Source organism: Anoplophora glabripennis, unplaced genomic scaffold, assembly GCF_000390285.2.
Source record: "Anoplophora glabripennis isolate ALB-LARVAE unplaced genomic scaffold, Agla_2.0 scaffold259, whole genome shotgun sequence".
NCBI lineage: Eukaryota > Metazoa > Arthropoda > Insecta > Coleoptera > Cerambycidae > Anoplophora > Anoplophora glabripennis.
The window spans coordinates 23,213-34,902 of NW_019416505.1; the positions used below are offsets into that span (position 1 = coordinate 23,213).

The window sequence follows — 11,690 nt, forward strand, 5'->3', positions numbered from 1 at the left end:
TATCTATCTATCTATCTATCTATCTATCTATCTATCTATCTATCTATCTATCTTATGCCCGCATCCGATAATAATTAAAATTTCAATTCTTTGTGTGACAGTTAAATGTGCTATAATACTTTAAATTCAACAATAATTTTTATATCGCTTACAATACTTAGAAAGTCGGTATGACAGTGACACTTTGTAAAGATTTACACACAAAACTACACCTACGTGATCCATAAAAAACTTCAGGCATTTCGAAAAACTAAATTTGATAACGTTTTTGCTTTATTTTAATTGATTTGGATTTCCTAACATTCAGTCGTCATTTACTCGAAAACTTTCCTATGTGAGATGGCAACATTTTAATACTGTCGGATCGACAATGAAAGGATATTTCCGAATCAAGAAAAAAAATACGGGGTTGCTATTTAAAAAAATGTCGATGACATCATTACTCGAAAACAAATGACGGTTGAGAATCGTTTTTTATACTAAAATTTGTATTTTTTAAATTAAAAATCGACCTGTTCGAAGATTATTCCCGAAAATAAATTGTCTCGTTTTTACAGAATTTATTCCATACTTTAGGCACGTACTGTATAATAATATAACTTACTTTCCTATCGAACAGCAAACATCGGTACATGGAAAACACCTGCCCCAATTTGTTTTGAAGGAATATCTTGCCTTGAGCGGTGGCGTAAGTGTCCAAAGTATCTTCCTTTTCCGTATCCGAGCCAGAAATACTGGAGAGATCATCTGGGAGTACACGGAAATTACACTTAAAAAAACGGTCGTTCCCAAAAAATTGTACTTTACACTTACCGTTTCCTGTTTTCTCACCAAACTCCTCCTCAGTAATGGGAGGTTTCGATACCAGAGACTGTTTCAAGTTATACCGGTGCCAGTCTAGCTTGTAATGCTCCCTCTGACTCTGAATATCGGAGAATTTGATGCGGCAATACGAGCAGGACAGATTTTCGTTTTCCGAAGACCAGTCGTCTATCTGTGCGGACGATTCTGGAACCACAAAAAAATTTGTAGCACCTGATTACCTCCACGAAGGAAAAGGTAGTTTACCATCTTTGTCGCCACCTTCCAAAAGGACACTACACACGGATTCACCGATCACGTTGTGGAAACTTTGACCGAAAACGTTCATGCACTCCATTCTATGGGTCCACAAGTTACCTATAAAAAATTGCAGTGTTTACCACAGAACGGTAGGCTTAAATGAATAAGTGTTTTAAAAGTGGATAAGATTGCACAACTTATTGAAATGATTAATGTGAATTCTTAGAAATCCTAATAAATGTTCGAAGGTATTGCCAGACACTCGCAGTTACATAAAATGCTATAAAAGTAGCTTCTACCTGGTATTTATTAAAAAAAAAATGTATATATTTTGTATTTTTTGAATTATAAATATATATAATGCGGAAAATAGTAAATTTTATAGTCACAAAAGGTTTTTTTCAGTTTATAAGACCTGGTAAAAGTAATGTTTTATATAGTCCTGTAGCCAGGGGGGTCCCAATTGCCTCCTTTATTTAGATGGAGTTCCCCAGGTGTTTTTTTTATATTGTGAACTGCAGAACACAAATTTTTTGGGTAGAAAATATTGCAAATTCTTATTAAATTGTTAATGTTTCGTTCAGTTTTCATCGTTTCTTTGGTCTAGAAATGAAGAGTACGCGTCAAGATTGTGTATTAAACGCCTGTAAGAAGGCAACCGCTCTCTTACATACATGGCGGAGCACCCTTCTGAACGCTCAATCGGTATTTGTTTATAGCTTTAAATAACAGTGGAAAAAACAAATTTTCACACTGCAATTACTCATAATTTGTAGTATTTAATGTGAACTTTCAAACGCCATCAGCAGAATTACAAAATACCTATTCAATCAAAAGTTATTAACAATTGAAAATCGCAAAAATTGCATTTTTCTAGTTTTTAACGGCGTTTATCTCGAAAACCATATGTTTAACAAAAAAATTGCAAGACATTTTCCTCTTAAATTGGGTCAAAGAACAAGAAAATACTTTTTATTTTGCCAAAAACTAACTTCTCAGTATTTTGCAAGTTTTTTGTTAATAAAAAACTTATCGACATCCGGGCAAACTTCTACCCAAAAAATTCGGGTTCTGCAGCTCAAAATACAACAAAAACACTTGGGTAACGCCATCTAAATGAAGGTTGGACCCCCCCCCCCGGCTACAGGACTGCGATATCGCAAAATAAATTGTACTCGTCCTGTTTATAACAGTTGTTTTGTATTGAAATGTTATATTACTTAAAATGTATATTGCTTAATTAATAAAATCATAAATAAGTTTCAAAAAACCGACAAATTATTTTGATATTTGTTTTATGATCTAGAACGAAAAAGACTGGCGTTCCAGAACATTAAAGTATTTTGCAGCAAGGTAACAAAAATGACTAATTTTGTCAACTGAAAATTTAACGAAAACGTCGACCTTTTGATGACAGTTCTCCAGAAAATAATTTTTTAGAACACCTAATCGATAATAGTGTCTTATTTGATTTTTAAATTGTCCATTTTAATCGCTGTCGCAAACAAATCTTTTATTATTTATAAAGCCTGGTAAAATTAGTTTTATTTTTAGGATGCATCGAAATATCACGATAAGAACTAATACAAAAAAATATGTACATTAAGGAACGAAACAAAGCAAAACAAAAATATTTTTCGTTTTATTACTAACTCCCAAAAAAAAAAAATTTACATTTCTTATCTGATTTTGGAGAAGGAAAGGTTAAATAAGATTCCATCTTGTAAAATAACGGGCTATATATTTTCTAAAAGATATACATAAACTGCCATTTTTTTAAATAAATAAATAAAAATTCTATAATTTTTTTAAAAGAATACAAAATCAATGACTGATTGCGTACATATATAAACATATGTAAATAAAATCAATAAACACCTACAAAATACTAAATCTTACAAAAATATATGTTTGAACAAAGTAAATGTATATTTAAATATTTGTACTACTTTTTCCTCAATACTGGATGGAAACCCCTCTGAAGTACATGTAGAAGAACACAAAAACCCCAACTAATACTGCAAAGACATAATTCAAGTGGAAAGTGTGCCCCGACTGCTCTCTACAAAAAAAAATACATGTCGCAATAAAATCTCTGATAGACAATACATAAACGACAGATAACAAAGTTACTGATAAAATTAATAACAAGCAATAAAAATCCTATAAAATTACAGACAGAATACTATAAGAAACAGCAGATAAATCGTAATTAAGAGCCGTACAACCTCAGTTATACATAACCCACAATTTTAACTTACTTGTATTTTTTCGGTGAAAAAGGGCTAGGTGGTTGAACGCCAGGTACGTTGGAATCCAAATAAACCATTATCCACGTAAAATAGCTGCTCAAAATCCCGCAAAGCAGTGGTAACCAAAACCCGCTGTACTTAACAGCTGTCTTCCAAGTATATTCATACATAACCCGCCCATCTTCAGACAATGTCTCATAAGAAATCAGTTTCTGTTCGAAAATCGCTTTCTCAATGTCTTCTCCTACAAATAACACACAGTAGAGTTATAAATAGGCTGCGACTATAACAATTCTTGATAACTGTAACCTTAACCTAATTTTCAGTATCGAAGCTTCAAACTGAATGTGGGTTAATGGTACTGCTTAAAAAAATCTGTTGAATACTTACTATACAGGGTGAAAACCTTCGTTGCGATTACTAGGAAACACAGAATTAATCCAAACACGGACAATCTTCTTTCACTCAAAACAGGAACTTCCTCTTTTAGGTTATGGGTTCTGGGTGTGCTAGGAACGCTAGGATAGTACGGATCATTCGAGTATTTCTCACTTAATCGTTGGCGGAGCATATCGCAGAATTAAATGTTGAGAATGATTCGAAATTAAAAGCGTAAAACTGCCCGAGAATGATGACAAACGGGCATGAAAATATCGACTTACCTTTTTTTAAAGATGACGTAATTTGACAGGTAAATATAGACGCAGGACGTTAGCTCAGACCTACGTCGCCTAGCTGTGGAGGGGATGTGTCTCTAAGTATAGTTTGTTTCGCGATACTGCGAAAAAAAAAACAATTATGGAAAAGAGAATAGAGTGTTTTTTTCAGAAGGTTTGATTAAAATATGTTGCATGCATTCTGCTATTTTTGGTAATTTTTTAATATGACGAAGTTATGGAGGATATTTAGTCATCCGAGAAAACTGAATTAGCCCAACAGCTCAGTAATTCCATTCGGATAGTAATACGTTGTTCTATATTGTACAAGCAATGTCATGCCAAAATTTGGTTAATGTAACGCATCTATATTAATTAAGAAGTTACAAGAAGTATAAGTGCATAAGAATAGGCCTAAATAGTGATTAATTTTAGAAATTTGCACTTCCCAAATTATTATATTTCAATAGATTCCTGTGTGTATTCTGTATTAGTACTATTTTTGTATAATTTGTATCTTTTTCAAATTCACTTTAATCGAAACACACTATAACTAAATGAAGACGTATGTCGTGCCTAACTCCCTCCGCCACATTTTCATTGCATTTTGAACGGATTCGTGTTCATGTCCGTTGTTGTTTCAGTTCGCCTTGTTTCTCGGTGTGTGTATGGTGACAGGTATAGGAACCGAAACTTTATCTTTTATCTTACCGGGTTGACTCATCACGCGAATACTAAATACTTGAGCTGTGTGGAACTGAGAAATGCGGTGTATCTAGTGCAAAAATACACGAAAAAATAAAAAGAGAAGCGAGCCATGGCCATGCAACGGGAAGTCGGTGTCGGGGATTTTGTCCTCATGGACAAAATAGACCTGGAGAACTTTATGCAGAATCTTGAACTAAGGTGAGTGAGTGGGTATTACTTATATAGGGTGTGGGTATTACAATTGCACAGGGTTTCTGTTAAATCCGTAACCACTGAAATAGTCCAGCGACTCTTCGGCGATTGACAGGTGGCCTAAACAATTGAATTGAGTTGCACGGCGTGCTATGATTCGAATATTAATTCCGGAGTTCAGCGCTCACTAAATAATAAATAGAAAGATGGGTAGGTACATAAATATATTTATTTGAGTACCTACTGTTTTGCCTAGCCGAACAAAGTAGGGCTTTGTCAAGGTGTAACGCCTTGTATAATTAATGTTCTAAACGTGAATGTAATTACAAACATAAATTATATGCGGTATCGGATTCATGACTCATATTCGCGATGAACTAATCGACTTACTAGTATGGTATAACTAGTTTGGCATCATTTTCCTTTTCCTTCGATAATTTTTACGTCATAACACGATGAGACATTTTTACAGTGATAAATAGGTAAAAATATTCCACGACTTCAATATCTAATATTTCATCAATGTATAAATGTTTTTTATTATTAATAGTAATAGTACCTAAGTAAAATCACAAAAAACAGTTAGGTAATATTAATATGTATATAATTGTACTGTAAAGTTTTCAAGTAATCTCAATTTTATTGGGCAATCAAATTGCACCTATTATCGCAGAATAAGTCGTGATAACATTTATTGAAGTGTAGATAAATATTGTAAATATCAAGACGATCATATCTACATATTTTGACAAAACAAACAAGAATTAAAAAAACACGAGTGTATGTTTGTTATACTTTCACACTTTATTGTAACTAAAAACGGTGGTATCCATAATATAAACAGCTATAATCCTTTCATTATCCTTTATTGTCGTCGTAACTATTATTATTATATAAAATTGGCCATTTTAAAACAATTGCCACTCAACGGTTATCGAAAGAGCCAAGTTGTTAGGCCATTGAGAATGACTGGTGTTAGCCTTAAACGCAAGACATGATTGAGGTGAGCATCAAGTCACCAGAATAATAAACACAACTTTCCATGGCCTCCCACTATGTGTGACTGGCTGATGTTGAATGAATAATAGAGATTCGTATTAAAAACTTGATGTCATAGGTACTTAATAGGTGTTACTGATTTGGAACGTCTAAATTGAAAAGTTATGAACATGGCACATCACACGAATATAAACGAAGTAATATTTAAAAGAATATAAAAACAGCTTTCAAATGGTCAAGTTGCAATGTAGACGCCTTGTATGTAACATCATGTGTGATGCTGACGGTCGTTTTCAGTAAAATTTAAATATTGAAGTGATCGTAAACTAAACGAAGCCGAAAGTTATTATTAGAACCAGAGGACTTGCGTTGAGTTGAGAGTCGAGACCACAGCCAAGTGTGAATGATTAATAAGTTCGAGCATATGTATTGTTTGGCGCCAGATTATTCAAAACAGACTTGCGAGGTCAAAAATCTATTCGTTTTCTGATGGGGGGCATCACTGGGGTTGTACAGGGCGGACCAAATAACTCACCTGTCCGCTTTGCCTTGCTTATTTAAGGAGGGTTGGGTGGTACGAAAAAATGCAGACAATTTCGTATTATTGAGATATATTATGTTTGCATTGCGAAATCAAAGTCTGAATTATTCTATAATTATTTATCGATTTGTTTTTGTTTTTAATTACTTAATGCTAACAATTTGAATATTTAACATGGGAAATGCTATGAAGCATACCCTTGCAATAGAATTACGGGTAAAAAAATGCAAATGACAGGACGAAAAAATCTAGATATTTACCTGAATCATTAATTAATAGATGAGAGAAAGAAAAAAGTAGGTTACCGCACATTTAACAGAGAAATAAATTATAGAACATAAAAATTTTTGACTTGTATGTAGAGTATGAATGAGGATAGGTGGGAGCAAATTTAAATAAATTTTCGATACAAAATTTAATTAGAAATGGATTGCATTCAACTTGTGTTTATTTGTGTAATTCAATTTGGAATTATAAAATAAAATGGGAAAGTTTCAAATGAAGTATGTTTTTTGAAATTTTTTTTATTTATAAACTTTCAATAGGTACAAGAAGTAAAAAATACAGCAGCATATAAACAATGAAATATTTATACTTCACATTGTACCCATGTGTCTGACGGTGTGCTGAGGATCTGGCTCTACAATCTTCTCTTCAACAGCTTTTTTCCTGCTTTTGCTATTTTCTGTTCTAATTCTCAAGCACCCATACTTTCTTTTGGTCACAAATTTTCCTTTCTACCGACGCTGTTTTTCATTCGACATTTTACAGGTTAAAGCAATCAGCTGTGCGAGCGTTCACATAGCATACAAATAATAAACTCAGCATACTCTGCGCTGCTGCCAAGTTTCTGTTGCAACTTTTCACATTTATTTGTGCATATTAGGTAAAAAAGTAATAATTGAGAAATGGAAATACATAATTTTAAGCAGTTTAAACTCGGTTTTATTCAATATCTACAAGCAAGTATCTCAATCTACTTACTTTCTAGCATAAAGGATTTTTTTTTGATTGACTAATGATTTTGTAACACGGTAAATATAGGGCCCCCCGTGTTCCGCTTCACCAACCCCGATGAAACACCCGATCTTCCTTAAACGCAAGGAAAAAAATTGTTATTCAAGTCTATATTTCTCCGATTAATGATGAAAATTTGTGTTTTTATAAAAAAAATGAACTTTAACACTAATTTAATTTTCTTTCATGCTTTTTAATAAAATGTCAACATATGTCCTCCACAAAAACAATCGATATCACTGTTCTCGAGGGACAAAGTGACATATAACTCTAAACTTTCCGTATATCTTTTGTTGATCTACAAGGGAAAATATTCCGGATATAAATTATGTAAAGCCCAGGGCCTAGACTATAAAATTTTACTTGTGGCCCGACCCATATTAAAAAAATGTTTGTTATGTAAATCGAAACGACTGTTTAATGAAGGGTGTACATATTTTGTTTGGGCCTTTTTAGGGTACACAGCTCCCTGCAGCACTGAACAAATATGACGAGAAAGTGATAAAAACTTAAAGAAATATATCGGGTTTCAGTTTATCATCTGAGCGTATTGGTTTTGGTGCTGGTTAGTGAAGTTTTAACGATTTGAAAATATACCATCATCCCACCCATATATTGCCATATATACAGAACTTCCAATTAAAAAAGTTTAATTATTACGGCATATATGACAGCCTATTATACGGATTATTGCACTTGTCAACTATTTCAAGTTAAAAATCATATTATTGTATACAAAGCGCCTTGCATTTCCCATAATTGTTAAAGTAATAATAAGTCATGACATTATTATACAGCATGTCCACGGTTAGAGTGAATAAAAGAAAAAACATTTTTATTTTTCATTTTACAGAAAAAGGCGCACTAATTAATAAAAAAGTTTCCTTGTGTTTAAAATCAGGAGAAAGTTTAACAAAAGATTGACTCACATTCCTGGTTCTAATGAAAACAATTGATTTTATTTTTATTACAATTCATTAATGTTTATTGTATTTTATTTGAAAGTACACTGTTCCACCGGTTTAATCCCAATTCCAGGGCAAGAAGGTGCAGATGGAAAATAACATATTAAATTGAAAAAAAAAACAGTAATGAAACAAAATGTATAAAAAAATAATACTAATACTAATAATCAAATAAAATGAAAAAATTAATAAATAAAATGATAAAAATAATAAAAAACGAATAAAAGAAAAAGTCAATCTAACAAACTAATAAATTAATGTTTAAAATATGATTCAAAGCCGTTAAGGTTGCGACATGTGAGGAAAAAATTAAAAAAAAAATGGTGAAAGTTAATGTCAGTTCTTTATTTACGATTTAGCACGGAACTAAAAAACTTAAACCCAAATAAATATCTCAAGAAATCCATCATGCTTTAAAGTTATTGTGAATAATACCAAATCGAGAATTTTATTTACTTACGAGCAGAACAAATTCAAATGAAAATGATGATTCTAGTTGCCCCAAATCCCCAAATATTGTCTTCATTTCAAATCAACAGTCCTCTCTTTATGACTAACAAGTGAAAATCTCGACGCCTTCTACAATTCACAGCCACTTAAGTATGAAAGATATTTCGCTCACCCCATACGTTTGTCGTGCGGCAATAAAAAGTGAAATTATATTCACTCGCAGTCCCTGACATCATTCAAAGCCTCAAATAAAACCAAAACATCAGGGATATATTTAAAATTCAGTGGGTACCGTTACTTACGCCAATTGCGATTACGATTATTCAGAGCTTATTTTCAAAAATAAGTTCCGTTCCTGAGAAATGCATTCGCGGAGGAGTCATTTGAATGAAGTGATATTTATCGTTATTGTCAATTTGCCAGTAGTTTTTTTTTTTTTTTAATAACCAACCTGTTTTTGTTTTGAGACAGTTGCTTCTGTCAAAATTTTTATAAATTGTCGATTATCTCGAAAACGGTTAAACTTAGATACAGGGAACCTTTATCATTTTTAACTTATTTTTAATTTATTTTGTCGATAATGCAATAATATACAGGGTGTTCCATTTTAGTTAAGCAATTAACTAATTTTTAAACAATTGCATTATTTTATTTAAAGAGAGCATTCCCGCGAAAAAGTAGTCTCTGAAATATTCTAATGGACCGTCACCGTAAGACAGCCTATAGACCTAAGTATTAGATATTTAGATCATTTATTGATTTTTTTTATTTTGCGAAAAGGACTAACACTGTATATTTTTTTATGATTTCTATTGGAAAGACAAATAATTTAGCTCGTTTAAGGTAGTTGTAAAATCAATTCTCAACTATTCCAGAAAATAAATAAATATTATATACCTCCGAAATTTCTCTGAAAGTCTGCCCTAGGCACAATGGGGGCCTTGTATGTAAACAAACAATGAGCACATTTTAACACCGACGGTACAGTGTATCACGTTTCCATTTACTGTTATAGCTACTACAAACTTGCTAATACACACACTTTAAGAGCCTTTTTAGCTAGCAAACAGGAAACAGGACACACTTATTAGCAGGACAGCTTCGTAGTTTGTTAAAAACGTTTGCTGAAATTTAAAAAATTAAATCGAGCTAACGATTTTGTCCGTCAAATGTCAATTTAGCGTCATCATCAGTCATTATGATTCGTTTATAGTCCAGGGAACGAAGAGAAAAGTAGGATAAAACCTCCGAATACTTTCGGATAGATCCGATTTTTATGAAAATTTGGAATTAAGCTTATTTCAACCTGTAGACGAAAAGTTATATATGCTTGATTTGCGCTTCTTATTTCTAAGGGATCAAAACCGCCCCTTATACTAAAGAACTGAATAAATATAAAAATAGGTATTATACCTACTATAACGACAGCTAAAAGTACTGTAAAATTGAATATTTTTTAACGCATTATTTTTGAGAATTTTGAGGTTAATTAAAGTGATTGATGAAAAACATGATTGTCGCCCTCAACTTCAAACTTTTAGCAGAGACATCTCTGTTAATTTTTATCCTACACAAATAAAAAATTAACAAAATATTCTCTGAAAAAAAAAATCTAAACGTTTTGAACTTGAATACTTTTTGAACTTGAATATTTTTCGTATCTTTGTTATTTTTAAAGTTATTTTAAAAAATATGTTATTTTTTGGAATTAATTTTTTTTTTCAAAACGTAATATTTTCAAAAATATGCATTTTAAACCGTTTAAACTTGTATAATATATTGTTTGCACATAAAAAATGTAAATTGTAGAAGGACTACCTTTAATTTTTAAAAACTCAGCAGTTTTTGTACTGATTTTTTTCCGAAAATGCGAATTAACAGTTTTATTTTGATCATAACTCTGTTAATTTTTATGCTACCTAATGACAAAGTCAAGTTTATTTTGAAGATTTTTTAAAGTACTTTAAAAAACGTTCTGTGCATTTTTCTTGAAAAATAGATTTTTTTAATTATTTTACGTTAAATGCGTCCAATTTAGTTCCTGGTGGACATGAAATTATCTTCAACCAGCCGTATCTCAGCAGCTATTGCACCTACGTAAATGAAAAAAAAACTAAATCTTTTTCTTTTTCTATAAGTTTCATTTTCTTCGTGATGATTTTTTTCCGAGTTATTCGAGAAAAACTACTGAAAAACGTCTTTTTTAATAAAAATGTACAGTTTCAAACACCAATAACTCGGAAAATATTGACTTATCGAAAAATATTCATGATATTTTTTGCTTAAAATTGATTGCTTCCTGAGGTTATTTTCAATACCTATTTTATTTTTCACCATTGGTTCCCTGGACTATTTACAATCGATAATACCAAGCCATTGCATCTGCACTCGAAATAATCCGATTCTTATTTAGTAATTTTTAATGTTACTAAAAAAAATGACTTCTTGCGCCAAAGTTTTCAATCGAAGTGCGTGATATTGCGATGCGTATTTTTTACTTATCTGACGAGTTTCATTTTCGGTTAGGCAAAAATAGTTTAATAAAAATATATCTTAACTGATCTCTTTGGCACAAAGATTTCTTTGATTTGTTTTATTTGGAAAAATATCCATAAACAGGGGAAAAACCTAAACTATACCACTAGACCAAGCAAATTAAATTTTTACTCGAAAAAAGTCCTATCCGCTAGATTTTTGTAAAATTGTCTAAAGGAACATAATACAAGACATCTCTCGTCTCGTGAGTCAAAAACTTTTATTAGCTAACTTTTCTATTTAAACAAATAAGTGAGGAAAACAGTTTTTTCACTTTGCAGGGAAAACCATCAATTTTAGCGAAAAGTGACTC

General features: G+C 31.8%; 3 protein-coding genes across 4 annotated transcripts in view; 1 reads left to right on the top strand and 2 right to left on the bottom strand.

The window, feature by feature from the left end:
- The window catches only part of LOC108904221 (ankyrin repeat and zinc finger domain-containing protein 1), a 12,178-nt gene extending 8,184 nt beyond the window's left edge, over window positions 1–3,994 (bottom strand). Inside the window, exons 1-4 of the mRNA XM_018706687.2 lie at window positions 3,977–3,994; window positions 1,069–1,179; window positions 814–1,008; window positions 605–747 (exon numbers count right to left, since the gene is read on the bottom strand). Of these exons, the coding sequence (XP_018562203.1) occupies window positions 605–747; window positions 814–1,008; window positions 1,069–1,159 (429 nt within the window). The 5' untranslated portion in view covers window positions 1,160–1,179; window positions 3,977–3,994. The remainder of the gene's footprint in view (window positions 1–604; window positions 748–813; window positions 1,009–1,068; window positions 1,180–3,976) is intronic.
- LOC108904222 lies at window positions 2,818–3,992 on the bottom strand. Its single transcript, XM_018706688.1, has 3 exons — window positions 3,705–3,992; window positions 3,324–3,558; window positions 2,818–3,124 (listed from the first exon to the last, which is right to left on the bottom strand). The coding sequence occupies exons 1-3, from the start codon at window positions 3,883–3,885 to the stop codon at window positions 3,019–3,021; spliced, it is 522 nt and encodes a 173-aa protein (XP_018562204.1). The 5' UTR covers window positions 3,886–3,992; the 3' UTR covers window positions 2,818–3,018.
- A 602-nt stretch (window positions 3,995–4,596) lies between the features above and the next one.
- The window catches only part of LOC108904210 (myosin-IA), a 52,751-nt gene continuing 45,657 nt past the window's right edge, over window positions 4,597–11,690 (top strand). For both annotated transcript variants that reach the window (XM_018706670.1, XM_018706671.1), the window contains exon 1: window positions 4,597–4,876. In XM_018706670.1, the coding sequence (XP_018562186.1) occupies window positions 4,788–4,876 (89 nt within the window). In that variant the 5' untranslated portion in view covers window positions 4,597–4,787. The remainder of the gene's footprint in view (window positions 4,877–11,690) is intronic.